Raw genomic sequence first — 12,808 nt, 5'->3', positions numbered from 1 at the left:
CTCACAAGTGACGTCCGGCAGGAGATGCTGAAAGAACCTAAGGAGAAAATCCTCCAGTTGGGCTGGTTCTACTGACTCTGGAATATATTTAATGCGCAGGTTGTTACGTCGTGCGCGATTATCAGCGTCCTCTTGTTGATCCTGGAGGAGGTATATATCCTCCTGCATGACATGTACCGAGTGCTCCAGCTCCTGTTGGAAGGTGACGACCTCATCGATTTTCTGTTCCACCTCGTTAGTGCGGACTCCAAGATCAGATATCTCGACCTTAAGGCCGGAGATGGCTTTATGGATCTCCGAGTGGAAAGCCTGCTTCAGCAACTTCATTTCCGTTAAGATTGAGGAGAAGCAATCTTTCATAGAGGGTTCAGGGGTTGACGAGTCTTCCTCAGATTCCGAAACCAGGTCAGAGGGGGGGGCAGCCAGGGGTTTGGCCGCACTAGACTTCATCTTGGATATAAAGGTCGATATTTCTGCCGAAGCTGTGGCTTTCTTAGACTTGGGTTTAGATTTAGGCATGGTGTAGGACAGACCCGAGGATATCGAAGGTCATAGGTCAGAGCTGAGATATAACGTAAGTAATTAGTGATCCATCATGTAGGCTGCATAGAGATAGAACATGAAAAGACCCCCCGTGTCGCACCCATAGGCATTCAGCAGAGCATTCCCCGGCTTGAAGAGATCATGGGGGACTGGGGTATCGTATAGAGAGAAACATCGGCATTGGGCCGGGGGGGTGGTACCCCCGGGCAGTAGGTTGTAGTATAGGAAGAGTCCAGCGCCTTAAGATAGAGACAGACAGCCCCAGTTATATATGGTTATAGGTGGCCCTTTAGGGGGAGAGTGAGCAAAATTGGGCCTAGTGAATGACGGCCTCACAGAAAGGGCCAGGAGATACTTCCCATGTGCAGGTTTAGGACAAATGCTGGGGAGAGGGATGGTGTGCCAGCATGTGTGAGGCTAACCGCAGCTCAGGGCCCCTGGGTGTACCTTGCGCTCTCTATGCTGGAGGGAGGACGGGTGAGCAGGGCTCAGCGGTCTGGCGAGGTACGCTTGCAGAGAGATAGCCCCCAGAGAAGATTCCAAGCAGATCCACTGTGGGGCCTTATGTCGCCTGACGGTCGGCCGTGAGGGGGATGACTGCAGACAATCACTGAATGTCGCTGGATGTGGCAGGAGCGGGGATAGGTAAGCGTTGGTGGGGGAGAGCAGGGATGTCGGGTCCCGCAGCCGCAGTTCCTTCGTGGGCCCAGGGGTAAAGGATCTCGGCTACACACTTTTATCAGACAAGCAGGGGGGGAGGGTGGGAGCCCCGGCCGAGCCCGCGTTCCCTCGCGGCAACGCGCTTCCAGTGGACGGCGTAAACACCCGGGGCTCGGGTGGGGGGACTAGCAGCCACTTCAGTGCAGACCGCTCACCTCCCAGGCTCGTCAGGCGTCTCCTCCGTGCCTCCGCCGCCACACCTTCCGTGCTCCGTCTTCTAAGATGGCCGCCGCCCGCGCTCCGGAGCGCCCTTCCCGGCTCCTATCAAGTCTCAGGCCACCTTCCACCAGCCAGCAGGAATCCCCGGGAGGGGTCCGTAGCGATGTCCCTGAGGGTCCAGGGGAGGTCTCCAGGCAATCAGGTGGCTCCAGGGGTGTCCGCAGGGCGCCGTCCGGGTCCCGCTACGGCCGCGCACCGGTCCGGAACTTCCCGCCGGGCCGTCCTCAAACTCAAGGCCCCGGCTTCAGTGGGCGGCGTAGGCCTCACCGCCGTAGCAGCTTGCGGTGTCTCGTCGCCGCCCGGGGTCGCACAGCAGGGCACTCTCTGTCGTAGATACAACACTTGGGGGAGTTCAAGTCCAAGTTTGGTCGCGGGAATGAGAATTTAGTGGCTATATTCTCAGGAGCCCTGTTGCAGCCATTAATACAATATTTTTAATAACTTTGTGTATTAAACAAAGTTTGTGTACATTGAGCCATCAAAAAACAAAGGTTTCACTATCTCAATCTCACTCAAAAAAGTCTGTATTTCGGAATATTCCGTATTTCGGAATATTTGGATATGGGATACTCAACCTGTATTAACTTTCCTGCTGACAGTTGGAAATGCAGATATTATAGATGACATAATGTTGGCTAATTAGTTTCATGTTGGGTAAATGCTTTGATCCTATTGCTTACTGGTCCACATTAATCAGGATTTATACTCTAGTCTAGTAGATCATAGACATAAACTTTGTATTTCCACGTTTGCTAGTATCCATATCTCACATGATAATTTGGCACATAGAGCTGTGGCCTTACTAACTATAGAGAAGACCTTCATTTCTGACAAGATGGAATTATCTCTGGGTAACAACTGATTAACGGGCCCATTTATCAATGAGTTTAAGCTATTTGAAACTCGTTGCGAATGTTAATCGTTACCGTAACTGCAGCGATTCATCATTACTAATAGCACTGTTGTCATGCACACTAGCCAACAGCACTATTCTTTTTACCGGATGTAGTTATGTGACGGGCGGTCAGTAGACCCCCTGCTTCACGCCCCTTTACATTCCCGACGGTCAGCATGCCGACCAACAGGGGACAATTCCCACTCGTGGATGTCCACAACACCCATAGAGTGGGAATAGAACATGTGTTGTGCTCGCCACCCCCAACCCCCCGCCAGCATTCTGCATCCGGGATCCCGGCATCAGGATGCTGACCGCCGGGATCCTGGATGCCGGTAACGCAATACACACCCTTATTTACTTATTAGAAAATACAGGGTTTGTGATTTTATCAACGAGCTGTTTTTGTAACTCGTTTGTTCTCTTATTTCAATTTCTCCAGGGTCCAGCATCTATTAAACAGTGCTCACAAAGCATTACTGTTCTGGTGGGCAACCCCGGCATCTGGTTCTATACCCACAATGCTTTGTGGCTGCTGTGTCTTCATGGCAACAGCCTCAAGACAGGAAGTAAGCTGTTGTCTAAGGCTGTATATCCCCGGCGTCCAATCTGATATACTGCACATGCGTCAGGGAAGGCAGACACCCTAAATTCGGAAAACAAAGCAAAAAAACTTAATTTGTCAGCGCAGCTTGGACAAAATAATCAGGTCTTGCCGGGAATCGGGTCATGATAAATGAATGTAAATAAAACCCCAAAACCTTGCGGCGACCGGTAACGCTAATTATCATTACAGGACAAGTTCATTAACAAATTGACCCCTAAGACTCTGCAGAAAGTTGACCATAACACACAAACTGCAGCATTTAAAACCCAGGTCCTGCATATTAACCAGTAGCGTAATATCTGACTCCATTTTCACTGCAGAGTAAAGCCTGGTATACATTACAGTATATAATCAGCCCTAAGAGCCAAATTTTGACCATTTGGGACGAGAATTTTGAGCGTGTACACAGCAGCCTAGACTGACAGTCAATCAAAAACCAGTCTCATCTGCTCCCAAGATCAGAACTGCTGCACAACATTTGTCAGCCTTAATGGGGAAATATGATGACAATGTAGTGTGTACTGATTTCCAACCATCTGTCTCTTACTGCTGCTGATAGTTCATATTAAAACTTTACCTTTGTGGGCATTCATATTTCAATCAGCAATGACGTGACTTCTTTTGACTCATGTGAAAATGAACAAACAATGTAAATGCATACAAAACGGTGTGTGATCTATTGATCTATTTATTGCTAAGCAGTGAGTGGGGTCAAACTTTATTCCACCTACATATATAAACCCCGATACTTTCTATTTATACCTTCAGTGATTATTGTGACCCTCTTTACTAGGCACCTGTAGCATCCCACATGACGTCAATGTTTCATTGCAGCAGTCTTGCCAATGTGTTTTCTACACCACCCTATACCTACATAACTTATGAGCACAGTCATCTGTATTCAAATACTTCTTGGTTACATTTCCTAGGGATGATCTTCGATATGGTGATACAGGTTTTCTTTCCGCTGGACAAAGCTCTGGCAATACAGAAGCTGGTCTGGCTAGTTCTCCAACATCAATGAGTCTCTGTACACCTTTGCATCCGCCTGCTGGGCAAGATGGTGGCTATATTCAAAGTCATCCAGTACGGTCGTTTTCATTCACATCCCTTTCAACTGGATCTCCTCTGCCAGTGGACGGGGTCACACTTACAGCTACATTGTCTAGTTCGCTTAACACCTGGAATGCAGGTCTTGCTCCTCTGGTGGTTGCTGCAGGCCCGCCATCAGGGGGGTGCTGCGGGTACAGTAGTCCTGGGCCTGGCTTCTCTAACAGAGAGGAGAGGGCCTGGACGCTCATGCCGCCGCCCGCCGCTCTGCTCTGCCCCCTTTTCGTGCCCAAGATTTGACTCTGTCACAGGAGGGGGAGAGGACTCTGCAAGCATCAATTGTAGGAGTCCCTCCCAAAATGGCCACCGCCTCATAGGAGACAGTTATTAAAGATACTAGAGGAGGCTCCTCTAGTATCTTTAATAACTGTCTACTCTGAGGTGACGAACATTTTGGGACGTTTTCAGTTGAAGCTTGCAGCATCCTCTCCCCCCTCCTGTGACAGTGTCAGAACTCGGGCTGGCTGCTACCACAGGAAGAGTGAGTAAGCTGCGTTACTATTGGAGGCATGAATAAGTGGCATCGCTACAGGGAGCAGTTTGTGTTTAAGCAGCACCACTATTGGGGGGCATTATGTGTATAAGCGGTACCGCTACTGGGGTCATTAATATGGTGTTGCTCCGTATGTGCACAGGATTTATGATTTATTTATTTTTTAAATATATATTTATTTTTTAAAGGGGGGGGGTGTTTATTTTGTCAGTCCAGAGCCCCACAATTTCTGATGGCAGCCCTGGGTTGCAGACCTCTCGCCTCCTAGAAGGGCATTGATTTGGCATATGGAATTGGTTCTCCTCACTACGGATGTCAGTCTCCAGGGTTAGGGTGCGGTGACAATGGACAGTCACTTCCAGGGGCGGTGGTCTCACGAGTCATCCTACCACGTCATTCAGGTTGTCCCAACTCCTGCTTTTTCTTCATGCAGGGTTCTCAGCTGGATTAAGGCTATGGTCTTTGAAAGTGCAGATTTCTGCTCTCTCTATTTTTTTTTCCAGTGACACCTAGCCTTAATTCAGGAATTGCAGACTTTCCAGCGTGGTTAGACTTCAGCCTCCCTGTGTTCCTCCCACTGCACCTTGGTACCTAAACCTGGTACTCTCTTTCCTCCAGACTTCCTTTTTTTATGAACCTTTGGAAACTGCTGACTTTTAAAATTTCTCTCCTGGAAGACTGTGGTCCTTCTGGCTTTGACTTTGGCTAGAAGAATTACGAAACTAAATGTTACAAGGATCAATGCTGGAGTTTAACAGAAGACCAAAACAAGGATGTGGATACGAAAAAACTCTTTATTAAATTAATCTGGCAAAACAAACAGAGGTACTTGCAGCAAAAATACAAAACGAACCTGGGTACTGATAACTGGAGTTTCTGGGCATGGGTGCAGATTGAAGAAAAAACTAAACTGGGAGTCTCAGGAATGCAGACTTGAAACTGAACTAAGAACTAACAACTTACAGTGGCAGAATCAAAACTATAACTGGCCCTGACTCTCAGGGCTAGCTCATATTTAAAACAAGCAAGGCCAATCACTATGACAGGGCCCAAACAATAGTGTGCTGCAGCTGGAGAAGGTAATCATGGGAGAGCAGCTTGATCCACCTGATTATCCCAGCTGGGACTGCTCTCCAAATAACAGCACCTCTGACAGCTCAGAGGTACTGCTGGTCAGAAACACAATAGCAGCACCCCTTGCCGCTCAGAGGTACTGCAAGTCAGAGACACAATAGCAGCACCCCTGGCTGCCCAGAGGTACTGCAGGCAAGAACATGATAGCAGCACCCCTGGCAGCCCAGAGGTACTGCAGGCAAGAAGACAATAGCAGTACCCATGGCAGCCCAGAGGTACTACAGGTAAGAACATGATAGCAGCACCCCTGGCAGTCCAGATGTACTGCAGGCAAGAACATAATAGCTGGCAGAGCCATAACATTAAGAGCCTTATCGTATTGCTCTCCTTATCTAGTCTTCCATGAGGAAAGAGCAGAACTCTGCACATAGCAGGATTTTCTTCCCAAAGTGGTTGTTTCTTTCCACTCTAACCAGTCTATTGTGGTAACTGTCTTTTCAGAGGACTTTCCATCCTCTCACTCTTTGGATGTGGCAAGAGCCTTACACATCTATGTGAGCAGGACGGCTCAACTGAGGAAATCAAATGCTCTCTTCATCCTCTATGATCCATCTAAGCCGGGGTGGCCTGCATCAAAGCAGACGTTGGCTTGCTGGATTCGCCTCATTATTCAACAAGCTTATTCACTTGGTACAGTGTTGTGTACTAAATTACTGTGGTATGTTTCTTATCCATAGTTGATGCTATTTGAACTAAATCTCTAACATTTCCTCCACCAAAACCACCCTAAATCATGACATGACCTCCACCATAATTAACTGTATGACTTATACAATTATCTAATACACATTCTTTGATCATTCTTCGAACATACTAACGTCTTCTGGTTCTGAAAAGTTACAATTTGGACTCGTTGGTCTAAAATACCTTCCACTGATCAAATGTCCAATACCGGTGTTCTTTGGCCCCTCAAATGCGTTTTACTTTATTTACAGACCTCAACAATGTTTTTCTGCAAGCTATACGACCATTTAGACATACATTACGCAGACGTCTTTTAACTGTTTCAACTGATACTGGAGTTTATCTAATTGTATGGAGTTCTTCTTTGATTGCAGTTGCTTGGGAGTCTTTGGTTTCACTTACTCATTACGATAGTGTACAGTATTTATCTTCTCTTTCTGATGTACACGTGGGTCATCCAGATCGTTTTTTTGTCACATTTGTACTTGTTTCTTTGTATTGATTTAATATATATACACGTTACACTAGACCGTGGAATTTTCTATTTTTTAGCAATTGGTTTATGAGTATAGCGTTCTTCAGAAAGAGCTTAAATGTAGTTATGCAATTCAAGTTACTATTCACGTCTTTTCTTCATTTTGAAAAAGTTATGGTTATTATTGATTTTAACACTGTAAAAAAGAACATTTAGAATTAAAAAGTAAGAAATAAACTATTCAATTAATAAAAATATATTTTATGTAAAAAATGCATTGAATAACATTAGTCATCATGCAGTACATACCAGATTTATTAATGACCAGCTGTAAATGACACATATGAATGAACTCTTACAAAGAATTAAGGTTCAAAAAGGGTTGAGATTACCTAAAGGATAAAAAAAAAGGGGCAGACTAGATGGGCCAAGTGGTTCTTATCTGCCGTCAAATTCTATGTTTCTATGTTTCTAACTCTTGGGACTGCAATGAAAATAAAATATGCATGTGTCAATGACCGCGGGTAATTGTATTGCCGGGGGCTATACTATTCGCCCCGATGCAGCGCGGGGTACCCCCCCATGCCGACACTTATCACTGATTATGCTGAGGCACCTGAAGTATAATCCACGATAAGCGTGCTGCCGGAGCCGCAATAACATATGGGATTGGGTACTTATCGCTGATCCCATGTGTTTTTGTGTGATTGTGGGTCCGTTTTCGCCCAGTGAATATGGCCTTTAATAGGATACTGCGATAATGACCATCGGTCATTAATCGCGATATCTGGCTGTGTTCAACAGCTGAAAACGGATCGGGGGTAATTAGTCAAGTTTCTAATATAAAAACAACCACACATACCTCATATAAGAAGGAAATAATGTAAATAAAGGCTTATCTATCCATCAGAGTAAAGATGTTCTGAGCAAACAAAAATCCATCAACCCACATTGGAAAGTAACATGCATCTTGGTTCATAACTGAACCCATAACCTTGAATACAAACAAAAGCACTATAATTGTAAAGATTTAGATTTAGTACAAAGATGCACAACAGTGCTTGTTTTCCAGATTTCCTCCTCTCACAATTGACCAAATACATCATCTGAAGAGTTTTTTTACATTGTGCTTGCCAGTAATATATACATCTTTACATGAGGTCTGATATTTTGATGACATACACTGACCGTGATACTGATTATTATTAAAATTCTTTCAAAACAATTAGTATGGTAAGTATGTATTTTTCACGACCAAAACCCCCAACCATATAGTGGCTTTCATTATTACTAGACATGTGTTTTAGCACATTTTATTATTGTTATACATATCAATAATCAAAGTGTCAACATTGAAAATATAGGTAGCTGCACACAGGGGTGTAAGTAAGAGACTGGCGCGCCCCTCCCATATTTGAAATGAGGAAGGCCGAAAAAAGTGCATGGCCACGCAATAGTACCCCCAATTCAAATTACAATACATTATTATTAAATTATATAATATATGCAGCAGTGTATCTGGAGCCGTGTGGCACTCGGGAATCAGCATGAGGCTTCACACACTCTTTCTAAGACTGCCCCCAGACTCCCATTGGCTAGTTTCACAGGAGACTGGGGGCGTACTTACAAGGAGTGTGTGAAGCCTAATGCTGAGTACACACTGGTCGATATATATCGGCCATTCAAATGAGCGATCGATATATCGCAGGTGTGTCGGCCAGTGTGCACCAGCGGTATGTCTGTGACTTCGTTCGCAGACATATTGCGTTGGCTGTGCAGCACAGCTGATAATCAATATGTCTACAGACCGCCTGTACACTTGCTGCACAAGCCGATGCGGTGATAGGCAGTGCAACTGGGCGGGCACATGTAAATGCCCGTCCAATAGTGACGTCAGTCATGACGGATTGGGCAGTGTGTATGCAGAACACACTGCCTGATCCGTCTACAGATATATGCTGATTCCCGGCTGGCGCACGGCTCCCAGGGGAAGCCAGCCAACACATATATTACATACATGATAACATGTATGTTTATATGTGTTAAGCGGTTCCTCTCTGCACTATATGGTCAGCGCTGCAGCCGCCAGTGTGTGTGTGTGTGTGTATATATATATATATATATATATATATATATACATACATACACACAGTGATAAAATTCTCATTAGGCATATATTATACATATATAAAAACATGTGTGTGCTGGAATTATACCTTGTGGCGCCCAGGGTGAACGTTTTCATTTGGCGCCCCCACTCCTCCCAAGCAGAGTGTCAGGGGCATGGGGTGTGTAATGTGGGAAGGGGGACATGAGGGGTGTCTGGGGTATGAGGGTTTCTGGGGTATGTATATTTGCGGTGTAGGGAGGGGCATGAGGGGTGTCTGAGGTATTAGGGGTAGGAAGCACTGGCGTAAGTCCCGCAATCAATGGAATCGGCTGCCACCGGGCTCCTGCTCTGAAGGGGGCACCTTCTCCATTGCCTCTGGTCACTTCAACCTCTGTGCTCCAGTTAGCAATGATGAGCACTGCAGCTCTCAAGTCCATGTAAGGGAAGGTGGGGTTTACCGGCAGTGTTGAGTAGCAGAGTGCCCGCCCCTTACAGCCTGGCTCCTGCACGCAGAGCCAACCAACCTCCCCCTCTTTTCCCCTCTGCTGTACGTCACGTGAGCTCCGGGAGCGCCGCGGTCCTGTGCTGTATTGTCCTGTAGCATGGTGACAATGACAGGGCCGGCAGCAATAGGGGTAGCGGCTGGCATCAAATATGGGAATCCGTGTCCGGCGCTCTCAACACTGGGAGAAGTGCTGCAGCTCCTCATTGTGTGGTGTTTGGCCATAAGTAAGAAGAAATGGGGGGTGTGCAGGTCTCCAGGGGCATCTGAGCGGGTGGCATCCCATGCAGGGAACACGCTACTGTGTGTGGCCCAGGGCTGTGGTTATGTGTGTGCATATGTGGCTGTGAGTGTGCATATGTGGCTATGAGTGTGCATATTTGGTTGTGAGTGTACATATTTGGTTATGAGTGTGCATATGTGGTTATGTGCGTGCATATATGGCTGTAAGTGTGTATGAGTATGCATATGTGGTTATGTGTGTACATATGTAGCTGTGAGTGTGTATATGTAGTTATGTGCATATATGTGTCTGTGAGTGTGTATATGTGCTTATGTGTGTATATCTGGCTGTGTATGTATGTATTTATGTGGCTGTCTGTGTTGGTGGTGAAAGTGAAGAGACCATTAGACCATTTCACCTCTGGGCATTTGGTATAAACTTACGCCCCTGATGGAAGGGGTTATATGGGTGTGACAGTGGAGGGGCATGAGTGATGTCTGGGGTATAGGAGGGAAAGCAGGGTGTGACAGAGGGGGGATGTCAGGTGCATGGGGTGTCAGGGGCATGGGAGGTGCAATAAATAAAACTACACTCCCAGAAGCCCTTGCTGTCAGGAGCTCCTGGCAGCAATGGCTGATGGGAGCTGTAGTTGTTTAGCTGCCTCAGTGAAGTGCTGTGCCGGACATCGGCACTAATTACACTGATTGATGTCTCCTGTACGGTCGCACAGGTCACTGCCTCTACTATGTAAGTGACAAGTCTACCCCCTGGCTGCGGGTGGCACCTCCGGTCAGCACTTCTCTTCTGTCGGAGCCCCTGGCAAGTGCCATCCTGGCCAAGGGGTAGATAAGCCTCTGGCTGCACACACTGTAATTGCGGTCAACATAAAGGGAGATGTACATGCTTGTTATGTACTTAGCGCAGTTATGAAGTTGATTAGCATTACCATGACAGGTTTTATTGGCTGTAACAATTAATGTATATAATGCAGGCACATAATGGGTGGGCAGTTACTCTGTGCACAGACCGCTAGGTAGGGGGGAAGGTAACAATGTTTTTTATTATGTGACATATAGGGACATATTACTGTATGGCTGACATGCTAGCATGACTGTTTGCGCATGTCAGTGGGCTTATCTTCTACATTTGTCCATTATGATTAATTGTCTACATCAGGCTTTTTCAACCAGTGTGCCGTGGCACACTAGTGTGCCGCGACCAGTTGCAAGGTGTGCCGCGGAGTCAGAGTCACTGCCTGCACCTTCAGAGCAAACTGTGGCCCAGGCTCTTCTTAAAGAATCAGTCGTGCACTGCCTGTGACCTATGCCTTGAACACGCGGCGGTGTGGCATCATAGGTCATGGCCACCGCGTCTCAACAAGCGTGCATACTCATATTTCAGTTCCGGCCCACATCCACAACTTCCCATGCTCACCCTCATACACACTTGCCCGACCAACTGCTGCACAGTATTCACAGCACTCCACTATGAACATCCCCCACCACTGAGGGACAGGGAGGAGGACAGCTGACAGGTAGGGGCTAATATTTGTTATTTTATTTCTCCTGGGGAGCAATAGGATTTATGAGGGGGAACAATGTGAATCATTTATGTGGGGAGCAATGTGATTTATTTGTGTGGGGAGCAAAAGGATTTATGTAGGGAGCAACATGATTTATGTGGGGAGCAATGTGATTGTTTTTTCTGTTTAGGCCAATGTATGTGTGGATTCTTTTTTTTACTGTGAGGGCCAATGTGTGTGGTTTTTTTCCCCCGTGGGGAACTGATGGTGTGCCTTGGCAATTTTAAAATATTGTTCGGCGTGCCGCGAGTTAAAAAAGGTTGAAAATCACTGATCTACATTATGCCTCTGTCAACATATTAATTGTCGATATATAGTCCCTATCAGTATTTTAGTTGTATAAATTATGTTGTGTACACTTTGTATACATTTTCACTGTCTAAGCGAGGCGTGTCCACAGCATCGATCTCAATCAACCTGTCAACCATGGACACCTAATGTGTAGATCGCGTTTAGCTGCTGCCGTAGTTGATGTGCATCAACTAATAAGTATTGGGCTGATCAGTATTAATTTAGATTATTATATTTTTAACAGTGGCAGGGGCGTAAGTTCATCCTAGTCACCCGGAGGCAAGTTGGAGTCTGCACCCCCCCAACACACACACACACACTCTTAAAAAAAAAAAAAAAAGGAAAACAAATATGGTGTGTGTGAACGTGTGTGTGCAGAATTTGTGTTCACCAGTGGGTACCATCTCACCGTCCAGTAACAGTGGCGGGTGCACCATCTCTTGCTGTAGCACAGGTTGAGCAGTACCAGGCAGGAGCACTCCTGTCCTCTATTACAGGTGTTAGCAGGGCTTCAGGGGTAGAGCTAACAGCAGAGCTCCATTCAAAGAGCAGCGGTCACACTTGGATACCGCTGTGAACCACATGGGTGCTGCTGTACATGCAGGTACCCCCTAAGGGCTTGGAGTCCGGAGGCAGGTGCCTCTATTGCCTCTCAGAGTTATGCCCCTGAATAGTGGTATGACATGAAGGTGAATAAAGCAAGTCTGATAATTAGACCGTTCAGTGCAGGTTCTGATCCTACATTGAAATAGTGAATTTCCTGATAACACATAAGATCCTCCATTGCTGTACCCACTAGGGGAAATTGAATGGAAGCACTTCCACTACTTTCTTGTGGTTGTTTAACCCTCCTAAGCCACAAGTATGTTCACAAACCATTTCACATATAAAGGAATACATACATTAAAAAGGGATCAAGTTAACAACTTTTCAGCCATTTGCTGCTAGATATGTATATCATTATAGAAAGTACATAATGAAATTTGAAATTCAGATGGTATCCATTCATGACTATTATTAATAATTTATTTTTGGCCTTTACAGAAAAGATGACAAAGACTATGCACTGAAGCAAATTGAAGGTACAGGAATATCCATGTCGGCCTGTAGAGAGATTGCAGTAAGTGTGAATGAATAGTGGAAATGATATTGTAATTATGGGTCATATATAACAGTAGTGCATGGTGGATAAATATTATTATAGTATTCCTGACACTTCT

General features: G+C 45.9%; 1 protein-coding gene across 2 annotated transcripts in view; it reads left to right on the top strand.

The window, feature by feature from the left end:
* The window catches only part of CDK19 (cyclin dependent kinase 19), a 589,804-nt gene that overhangs the window by 122,997 nt on the left and 453,999 nt on the right, over window positions 1-12,808 (top strand). For both annotated transcript variants that reach the window (XM_063917135.1, XM_063917136.1), the window contains exon 2: window positions 12,633-12,708. In XM_063917135.1, coding sequence (XP_063773205.1) covers window positions 12,633-12,708 — 76 coding nt within the window. The remainder of the gene's footprint in view (window positions 1-12,632; window positions 12,709-12,808) is intronic.

This window comes from Pseudophryne corroboree, chromosome 4 (assembly GCF_028390025.1).
Source record: "Pseudophryne corroboree isolate aPseCor3 chromosome 4, aPseCor3.hap2, whole genome shotgun sequence".
Classification (NCBI taxonomy): Eukaryota; Metazoa; Chordata; class Amphibia; order Anura; family Myobatrachidae; genus Pseudophryne; species Pseudophryne corroboree.
The sequence above is the reverse complement of the archived record's forward strand: the minus strand, read 5'-3'. Positions and strand labels throughout refer to the sequence as shown.